Genomic DNA, 10626 nt, shown 5'->3' on the forward strand with positions numbered 1-10626 from the left:
ACACGGAGTGGGAGAGGAAGAAGCAGGCTCCCAGCGGAGGAGCCTGATGCGGGGCTCGATCCCAGAACGTCAGGATCACGCCCTGAGCCGAAGGCAGACACTTAACGACTGAGCCACCCAGGTGCCCCGAATAAAATGTAACATTTCTTAACTCTGATAAAAGAGTAGGAGAAAGAAAATTACCATTAATTCCCACAAGGTGACAATTACTATGTTTTTTTGAAATTTGAAAATAAAATGTTACAGCATCGTATGGTGACAGATGGTAACTATGCTTGGGAGCGCAGCAGAACACAGACTGGTGACTCTGTTGTACACCTGAGACTAAAACATTGTGTCAACGAGGAAAGGCAAATAAATGTAGTTGGAAAATTAAATGCCATAGGTAAAAATTACGGATAGTTCTGAATACATAGATTTGCTTTTGTATCACTCACCTTTCAAATCAACCAGCTAACTTGAAAGAGTAACTTGTAACCTCAAGATGAAACGTACGTGTGTTTTAGCCATGGCCTCTTGTAGTCTGGTGATCCCAGAAATACGGTTGGGAAACTGATAAGCCGATCCTAGGGTTCTGGTACTCAAGTTCTACTATTTGGTATATAGTTAGAGCCCCATTGTTGGGTTCTGGGCACGTTACGCAAAATCCCATGCAAATCACAAGTTAAATTTGACCCTATTTCTTGACTGTGGTTGCTTTTCTGTTGCCTCCCCTATTCCGGACTTAATTTGGCTGCCTGTCCTAGTGTGGTTTTCCTTACTGGTGTTATGGGCTCTCAAGTCAACCGAATAGAATGTGTAAGGGATTGTGTGACAGCCAGTGGGCCGTGACAGCGCGGGAGACACGTGCTGCTTTCCCACGTTCCCAGCCAGGCTCTGCCACTCCGTCTAGCGTCCGGTTCCCAAGGGGCTGAAGGGTTCCGGTACAAGACGCAGCTGGTAGGGAGCAGCGATGTGGTCACGTGGATGCTCGAGCAGAGTCTGGAGAGCCGAGTCCCCTCAGGAGCGGTCTCCTCCACCGAGAGGTATGGGAAATTCTCACTCCAGCGACGGTGCTACTGGGCCTTCGGACCTGGACAGGCACGTCCTCCTTGGAGGTCAGGCACACTTCCAGCTTTCCCAGTTCCCAAGCTTTTGGGCTGGGACGGGATGTGTGGGGCCCTGGAGAATCCCAGAGACTGTCTGGTCACATGTGTGCATTGGTTTGATGAATCTCACGCTCTCCTCTGGTATGGTGGTGCGTGTGGCCCGTTCCCCCCCCACGCCCACCCAGGACTGTCCTGTCCCTCAGGGGGGTGGCTCAGGTGTGGGCTGGAATTCTGTTGCTGGGATTGAGTGTCCCCTCCATCCCACTGGAGCTGTGTGGCGCTGGGGCTGCTTCCACGCAGCCCCCGTTTCCTAGCAGAGCGGAAACAGTGGTAGGAGCCAGGAGAGTGCCTGTCGCACCCCAATCAGTGTAAGCTACCCTGATGCTTATGGGATCGCCCACCCAGCCCCGTCTCCGACTGCCCTTCTGCAGCACCCTAGGAGCTGGGAGGGAGAGAGAACCCCATCGCTGACACTACTGCAGCTTTCAAACGGCTGGGGTCCATACTCGTGTGTCTAGGCATCCCCCTGTTGTTGGTTTCCCTCCGTAGTTTACCTCTGGGGCTGTGCCCACAGATGTGGTATCTGCCACCTTCCTCTCCTGGTCCTCCTCCGCCTCCGTCTTCTGTCTCCGTCCACTGTCCAGTCCTGTGCTCTCCCTGCGGGGAACTGTCCGCCCACTGCCACCACTAACATAGCCAGCCCCACAGCCACCTAGAAACACAAGAACTTGGAATAAAATACACAAGTGCTGTCAGTACCCATGGCAGAGATTTATGACCTAAACCATCTCAAACACACGCGCACCTGAGCGGTGGGCAGCGACAGGCTGCCCTTGAGGCCCTGGCGGGAGGGGGAGGATGTCTGTGCGAGAGAATGACCGCTGGGCCACTTGTCCTGAAGCTGTGTTTGCACATCAGGAGAAGATGTATGTAGGTTTCAGGTGGGTTTAGGGTGCCGGTGGAGATTATGGGACCTAAACCTCTCTCTCCACCCCCGGCTGTGGTGAGAAGTGCTCCTGGCCACCTCTGGGGTTCCATTCTTGCCTGGTGCCCAACCCGGCAGCCGCCTCCACTGAAAACATGGGAGCAGGAGGGGAACGGGGCCTGGGCCCTCACACCCAGCAGGTGCCGCTGCTGGGACGGGGTCTGTTGGCACAGGGCGCTTTGGAGTTTGCCCACACTTGGTCATGTTCCTGGGTTAGGCCTGGAAAGCCTGTCCTGTGGAAAAAAATGTCTTGGGGATCTAAACAATAACCCCCCTTAATGCAGGGGCTGCTCTTGTGAAGCTGACTTCTGACGCATTGCTGTGTAACTGTCCAGTTCTTCATCTGGATGCTGTAGGAATGTTCTCGTGTCTCTACAACTGGATAAGCTGACAGTGAGGATGTCTCATTCATTTCGAACCCCTGTCATAGCAATAAATACACTGCTTTGCTGACAATGATCATTCAAAGAACTGAATGTGTAACATTTCCTATGTCATTATCATGGTGTAATTGAAACCGGACTATTTTGCCTACGCATAAAACTAGGTCTTTAATTTCACACGACTGTCTTTCAGCAGTGGCATTAACACGACCAAAAGTGAACTACAGTGATCCCCTGAAATGCCCTCTCCCCAGCGCCCTGACACCAGAGCCTGGGGCCAGCCTAGCCAGTCTCCCTGCGGCCGGTCTTCCCACCATCTTAAAGGCACTGGGCGGTGGTCAAGGACTTTCCCTCCAACCGGCGAGGACTCCGCCTAGGGCTGAGGACACACCCGGCCCTCCCAGGGCCTCTCCCCGCCTCCCGGAGATGAAAACCGGTCCCGGAGGCAGGCGGCGGGCAGAGTCCCCGGCCGCTCCCACCCTGCGCTGTCCCGGCTCCGTGTCCGGTCGCACGCAACAGTCGGTCGCACGCAACAGTCGGTCGTGACACCCGCCGGGCGCTCGGCTCCTCCTTCTGCGGGCGCGTCCCGCTCGGCCTGAGCCAGGCTGTGCCAGCGCTCGCCGGGGTCGGGCGGCTGACGGCTGTTCCCGCCCGCCGATCGGGCCGAGGAGTCCCCGAGCTCACGGGGAGCCCCGGCCCGGAAGCAAGGAAGAAAGGGAGCTTCGGCTTACGGACCCTGGGTGGGGGCGCCGAGACGTGAGCGAGCCGGGGATGCCGCGGCTGGACGCAGGTGGGTGCGGCGGGAGCACGGGGCGCCGAGCCGGCCACCCGTAGGGGTGCCCCGGGCCCCCGCGCACCGCTGAGAGCCGTCCGTCTCTTTCCAGGGCGCCGATGACCCGCCGGCTCGGCGGCACCATGCCTTTCCCGCCCATGCCGCCGCGGGCGCCCGCCCCGACCCCGGGGGTCCCCGCCGCGCGTGCCCCGAACCGGAGGCCCGGCGCCCCCCGGAGGGCCGCGGCGCCCACCTGCACCCCGCCCGCGCCCTCGCCGCCCGCCGCCGCCGGGGAGAAGAGGCGGCCCCCGGAGCGGCCCGAGGGGCTGCTGTCCGGCTCCTGGCCCTCGACCACCCTGAAGAGGCCGCCGGCCCGGCGCGCCCCCGGCCCGGCCCCTCCGCGCGCCCCGGCCCGGCCCGCCCGCTGCGGCCCCAGCCCCGCCGGAGCCTCAGGGCCCGACGCCGCCGTGCGCTTCTCGCTGAGCCTGACCCCCGAGGCCGTCCTGCTGCTCCAGAGGCGCCACCTGGAGAAGCAGCTGCTGGCGCGGCCCTGCCGGCCGGTGCCCTCGCCCTCGGCCGACGCCAGGCGCCTGCTCGGCCCCTGCTCCTGCGCCCGGCCCGCGGGCCCGGGCCGCCGCCCTCCGCCCCCCGGCAGCCTGCAGGCCCCCGACCCGCGCCCGGCGCTGCCGGTGTCGCTGCTCAACGAGCGGCACAAGTACGACGACGTGGAATACGAGGAGGAGGCCCCGGCGGTGGACGAGGGCCTGGTCCGCAAGTGCACGGAGTGGCTGCGCGGCGTGGAGAAGGCGGCTGCCGCGCGCGACCACGCGGGGCCGCTGGACACGCTGCCGCACCTGAGCTCGCTGTGAGCCGCTGGGTGGCCCCCCGCGCCCTCGCCCGCGGCCGCCGCCGGCGCCGCCGCCACCTTCCGGGCACCCGCGAGCAGGCCCAGCGCCCCCCTGCCCTCCGCCGGCTTCGTGGACACGCCGCTCCCTCTGGCGCCCTCGCGGCACGGTCTGCCTTACACGGCACCCATCCTGGGCTCCTGGGAGCCTGAAGGGCCGGCGTGAGACGCAGGCTCGCCGGACCGAACCGCCTCCAGTCCAGGCTTTCCCCACTCTCAGCCGGGGCAGCCCCCCTTTCCCTCTCCCGCACCCGTGGCCTGTACCCCACGAGTTTGCCTTCCACAGCATTCTGCCCTCCTCTTCGCTCCCCCAGATGCTCTGTGGGTCAGTTGGTCGGGGAGTAAGCCACCGTGAAAATGCCTCTGGTCCCCCACCCCTATGTTCTTGTAGGTCCCAGAGACCCTCTGGCTGGGCCAGTGGTCTGTCACTTTCTGCTGGCAACGAGCGCCGGGTGCCCGGGGTGGGAGGAGCGGGTGTGGCCAGCAGGAGCACGTCTACAAGGGTGGCTGGTCTGTCGCAGAACCGGGTGTGGTGCTGCGTTTGATTTTGTTTCTCCGAAATCGAAAACATGTCCGGGGATGGGAAAGCTTGGAAACTCAAGTTAACCTAACTTTCCAACTCGGAAGGGGAGGGTAGGAACCCCAGCAGTGACTCCACAGGGTGAGTGAGGCCGGAATGGGAAGGGCTCGGTACACACGGAGGACGCATCCGGCCCCGGTCCTGCCCTCGGTGCAAGCCTGTGCACACTTGCCCGCACGTTTACACACATGCTCACACACCCACACCCATGACGCTCCCACACTGCTCCCACACACTCACATACACACACCATCACCCTCACGGCCTCACACTCAGGGCTCTCACACTCAGTGCTCACACACACGCACACACACACACGTGTTGCGTGAAGCACAGCTGCGGGGCTGGGTGGAGACATGAGCAGGAGTGAGGGTCCGCTGCTGCTGAAGCTCATTGCTTCTACCGGAAGTGCTGCTCACAGAGCCCCTGTGCTGGAGGGAGAGAGGCTGACCACAGGGGCAGGGAAAGGCAAAGCTGTGTGCAATGGGAACAGAACGTTCCGGGCCAGAGGAGCAATTTATTGAAGGGAGGAAGTGGGAGTCGCTGGCTGGGGTGTATGTTCCCAGGACTTGTAATTAATCACTGTGTAAAAATCAGTAACGCAGATGTACAGTTGTGTATAGTGATTTAAAACAATTTCTACTCATCATCGGAATAAAGGGTAACACTCTTCAGCCTTTTAGGAGCCAGCCCTACCCTTCGCCTCTAACTCCAGGCTGATTTCTCGATATTTCCTCCATGCATCTGATTATATTTAACTCTAAGGTTGAAAAGGAAAAAACATGTCATCCTCAGCTACGGCTGGTCATAGAAGAGTGATCTCTTACCTCGACTCTGACTTCGTAAACATCAGTAAGTAGCTGAATGTTTATCTTATTGACTTTAATGTGGTACGTCTTAATTACATGTTACATGGAAGGCTTACATCTTTGAAAACCAATTTTATATTTTTCTTGTGATCTTTCCTCTAGTTTCTCTCTCTCTCTCTGCACAAATGTAGTCAAACGTGAAGCACTGAATTCAGCAGGACTAGGTCTGAGTTGCAACCACAAAACCCCTACCCACTGAATAGCTTGTGTTGTCTGACTCCCATTTGAATGCAAAGAGCTCCGTTGTCCTTTATTTAAAATGAATGTATTAATACCAGGGGGGTGCAGGTGGCAATCCGGCCAGGGTGACGCGGAGACGTGTCCTGTGGACGCTGGGTCGGAGGCCGAGTGCTGGCTCCGGACGGTGCCCGGCAGGCTCGGAGCGAGCTCCGGGTGCACAGGGCGCTGACTTGCTCCGTGTGCGCTCGGGGCAGAGACCAGTCACTGGGAGACCGAGCTTTCTGCTTCTTACCGTAACGCTTTGAAGACTGTCCTAAAGTACTCAACTTCTGCCAGCATCTTTCCGTGTCTGCCGTGTGTGTGTGTGTGTGTGTGTGTGTGTGTGTGTGTGTCCTGGGTTCCGTTGCTGTCACAGCACATAGCTCTGTGTGTCTCTGTCACTTCTCTGTCCCCCTCTCCTCTCCCCCTCCTTCTCTGGATCCCCATCTCTCTCAACTGGCTGCAATGGGACACTGAGCTCTTTTTTCCCCATGGCATTTGTCAGAGTTTTCTGTGCCTTGTTCTTCAGTGTAAATGCAGATGAGTGGAACGTTTATGGTTCTCTGTCTGAGGACCCTCAATAAAAACAAAAGTCTACACACGACGCAGGATGTCTCTTCATGTCGTTACTGACATTTGAGAAAGTTTTCTGAGTCCCTGTGCTGCACTTCTTAATGTTCAACTAAACGAGAAATTCAAAGCCTCGTGTTTTCTTTTTGAGGAAGATTTTAAAAACTGGTTGGGAAGAGATTCCTGAGGTATTTGGAGTTGGAGTGAGGTGGTCTCCCCGTGTTGCTGCCCCACCGAAGGCCCGGGACCCGGGGATCGGTGGGGGTTCATTGGCTCTAATGACTACCAGCAATGACCAGGGTTTTGAAAATTCTAATGACGGTCAAATATTATTGTAATAAAGCTGTTTGGGGTGCCTGGGGGGCTCCGTCGGTGAAGCGTCTGCCTTTGGCTCAGGTCATGATCTCGGAGTCCTGGGATGGAGCCCCATGTCGGGCTCCCTGCTCCGTGGGGGCGTCTGCTTCTCCCTCTGCCTCTGCCCTTCCCTCGTGCTCTCTCTCTCAAATAAATAAATAAATAATCTAAAAAAGAAAGAAAAAAGCTGTTTGGCAGGATACTTACCCTTGTGTTGGGTCACAAACCCCATGCAAGCTCTTTTCCAAATCCATCCCCAGAACACAACAGAACCCTGTCTGGCCCAGGTCACAGCGGCATCGCCTTGTCCGCGGCCTGGGATGGGAGCCTCGGGCCGAGCTTAGAGACTGAGCGTCTCTTCCGCGTGGTCCAGGAGAACGGCCTCCCCGCGGCAGGTCAAAGACAGAATTTCCACACGGATGCTGTCCTGTGTCTTCCCTAAAATGGGGCTAAGATGACACAGCAGACCCTGGTTAAGGTTATGACGAGATGTGTGTGAAGCGTTGGGGACAACCTCTGCACGTCACCAGCTCAAGGTCAGCCGTAGTGATTGCGACCTCAAGGAAACCTCCCTGCTCGTTATGAAACACTGTTCTCTGGCACGTACATGTGCAAAATCAAAACCCGCCTTGGCTACCATATTCGCAGGTTTTTCTCCCTAACTTTCAACACACACCTGTGGTGGGGTCGACGCTTTTATTTCCGTGAGAAGTTTAAAAATAAAAGTGTCTATTGTGCGCTACCTTCTTATTTCAAAATTGCTTACTATTTATGTCCTGAACACAAAAATCACCTCTGATCCGCTAGCAGAGACAAAATTAAAAATAGTAAGTTATATAATTTCAGTATGCAATAATGAGAACATTGACACACAACAATGTGTGTCCTTAAATGCAGTTTCTGGAAGATGCATAGATGTTCTTCGTATCTATGCTTGTTCCTGATAAAGGCCAGTGGGAGAATATCCCCCTGCGTCCTCTCCCACGCTGGCCCAGCCCATCTTGGGGACATGGGTTATATAAGAACCTGCAAAAAATGGTAGAGAATCTTTAGGAAGCAGTTTTATTTTTTTTTAAGATTTTATTTAATTATTTGACAGAGAGAGAGGGAGAACAGCAAAGGGAGAAGGAGAAACAGACTCCCGCTGAGCAGGGAGCCGATGCAGGACTCGATCCCAGGACCCTGGGATCATGACCTGAGCCAAAGGCAGACGCTTCACCAACTGAGCCACCCAGGTGCCCCAGGAAGTAGCTTTAGATCATCAAGTACTGGCTGAAAACTCTAGAGAATTATATGTCAGTTCCTGAACTTTGATCTCAAGACTCATTTACACTCTTAAAAGTTATTGAGGGAGGCCAAATAGCTTTTGTTTATGTGGATTCTATCCTCCAACACTTCCTGCATTAGAAATAAAAACCAGGACCCTAAGGGCCTGGGGACCCTCAAAATCTTAGGGCCACGTTGTGAGAACCACTACATCTGACATACTGGAGAAACATTTTAAGATACAGATGATCCAGACCCCAAACCTAGAGACCCTAATTCAGGCGATCTGAGCGGGGGCCCAAAGGAGCTGGTGCGCACCCAGCTTTGGGAAACACGGCTCTGAAGGAGAAGTGCTGGGAAGTCCTTAGGGATCTTACCAATTGTGTTTTGTCATAAAAGACCCCAAATGTCAGTATCAGAATCTCCTTTTCTAGGGGCCCGACCCTTTCCCCAGCCGCATGTTAGTGATGGCGTGGAGAGCGTAACGTGGTGACCAGAATCGGGAAAGTTATCCCAGGTCGGTGTTGTCACTTGAGTGCCCGTGGGAGCCATCGCGCTGGCAACACTGGGCATCCATCCCACTTCTGGGAGACTTGCCTCCGACCCTCCGATCCCAGAGTCCCTGCCGTCCCCCGTATGGCATTCCACAGCTCTACCCACAATCTTACCAGAGGGGGAGGGTGTCCTGGGAGGACTGCGGACATCCCGACTGGAGTATGGAAAACCATCTCCAAATGGGGCACTTTGCTCACGATTTCCTGATTTTACATATCAACTCTCCCAGGTATTTATAGTATATTTTACTTTGAGCAGAGTAATATTCCAGTAGGCCCAGAATAATTCATTCACCTATTCAGCAAATCTCTATCCTGTTTCTACCAGATGAGGGGTACCTGAGATGCAAAGCTAGTTAGACGCTGTTCCCTAACGGAATGAACCCACCTGTTAAGCGGCATGATTTAGGAGAGCATCTGCCAGGAATAATGACTGTGTTTGGACCACAACAATGGGTCTGTGGCCCTAGCTCAGGCCGCCCCAGACAAACTAGGGGCTTAGACAGCAGACATGTATGTTCTCACAGTTCTGGAGGCTCAAAGTCCGAAATCAAGGTACTGGCAAATTCCGTGGCTGGTGAGAGCTCCCTTCCTGGCTTGCAGACAGCTGCCTCCTCACTGTGTGCTCACATGGCCTGTCCTCCGCACACAGCAGAGAGAGAGCCCCAGGGTCTCCTCCCCTTGGTGACCTACTGGATCGGGGCCCACCCCGATCACGTCTCCAAAGGCTTCAGCTCCAAATACAGTCGTGCTGAGGATTAGGGCTTCAATGTGTGAATTTGGGGTGACATCATTCAGTCCATAACACGGTCTATCATTTATATATGACAGCAAGATAGGACCATCAATTCCCTCCTACCACTAAGGTCCACACACACACACACACACACACACACACACACACACACACAGCTTTGGGAAGCATAGAGAGGTGAGAAAAGAAATTTTTACTGAATTCTGAAAAAAGAAAATAGTCCGTCTTTTTTTATTTCTCTACACAAGGACATGGAGGTGAAGACATTTGCCCCGCTGGTCAAAAGGGCTCCAGCTGGACTGTAACCTAACATTTTAAAGATTTATTTTGCCCTCCATCTCTCTTTTTTTCCCTTTTTGTGTTTGTTTCAGTGTTAACTCTTGTCCTGGAGTTCCTGATGAGGTCTTCGGCGGTGGGTGCCTGGTGGTGGGGGACCTGCAGGGGGAGGCTTGTGTGTGGCTGGGGTTTGGCCCCTCGGCTTTGCTGGCTGGCCCTCCTGTGCTCTCCCGCGATGGGTGCTTACACACGTGCTCTTTTCTGCCTTCTTCATCCCCTTTCTCTTCTTTTCCCACCTCTCCTCTCTGCCCTTCTACTGAGCACCTCCTGGCTGCTTTTCTTGGTCCTAAAAGTCATCTTCCAGTGCTGCTGCTGCCTCTGGGACACTGTGACTGCCCGTCGATTCTGGCTGATGCCCGGTTATTTTCCTGTCTCTGTCCGGTGGAGACCATCTAATGAAGAGGCGATGAGAGAGCGCTGTGGGCCCCTCTCAGCGCCTGCGGGGAGCCCTAGCGCCCTTCCCTTTCCTTTCTGTGTCTGCATCTTTGCACACACAGGCATATTTGCATAGACACACACACGTGGCTTCACATGCACCTGGACATGCGCCCAGACACTTGTGCACACGCACGTGCACGCACATGCTGCTACGGAAGCAATGACGTGAGCCGTTGCACTTGAAGTGACGGGACTTGGTTCTAAGATACACTTCAAGTCACATCCAACAGGGCCTCTAAAAATGCTGAACACGTACGAGTGGTCACCTTGAGAAATTCTGTGTGGTCTCTCCGATGGTACTGAATACTGGATGTTGAAAAGGAAACCTTGTCCATTCCCCACACCCTCATCCCAGTTCTGTTGGTGAAGCACTATGTTTCATTTCTTAGTGTTTACATCATAGATGACAAGTGTCAAGATTCAAAACACTGGAGCCACAAAATTATAATTCACACGTGATGAGGGATGTGGGGCAAGAGTTTGTGGAATGAATGAGTGAAGACTGGTAGTCATGAATTCATTTATCTGTGACATAGTATGAACTTCAGGAAGGC

General features: G+C 55.1%; 1 protein-coding gene across 1 annotated transcript; it reads left to right on the plus strand.

Annotated features, from left to right (window-relative positions):
- The first annotated feature begins 1524 nt into the window (after nucleotides 1–1524).
- On the plus strand, nucleotides 1525–6866 carry PRR18 (proline rich 18). The gene is made up of 2 exons (XM_057310863.1): nucleotides 1525–3246; nucleotides 3341–6866. Exon 2 carries the CDS (start codon nucleotides 3348–3350, stop codon nucleotides 4095–4097), a length of 750 nt encoding a protein of 249 aa, XP_057166846.1. The 5' UTR covers nucleotides 1525–3246; nucleotides 3341–3347; the 3' UTR covers nucleotides 4098–6866.
- Nucleotides 6867–10626: the final 3760 nt, after the last annotated feature.

The sequence above is a fragment of the Ursus arctos genome, unplaced genomic scaffold, assembly GCF_023065955.2.
Source record: "Ursus arctos isolate Adak ecotype North America unplaced genomic scaffold, UrsArc2.0 scaffold_13, whole genome shotgun sequence".
Taxonomy (NCBI): domain Eukaryota; kingdom Metazoa; phylum Chordata; class Mammalia; order Carnivora; family Ursidae; genus Ursus; species Ursus arctos.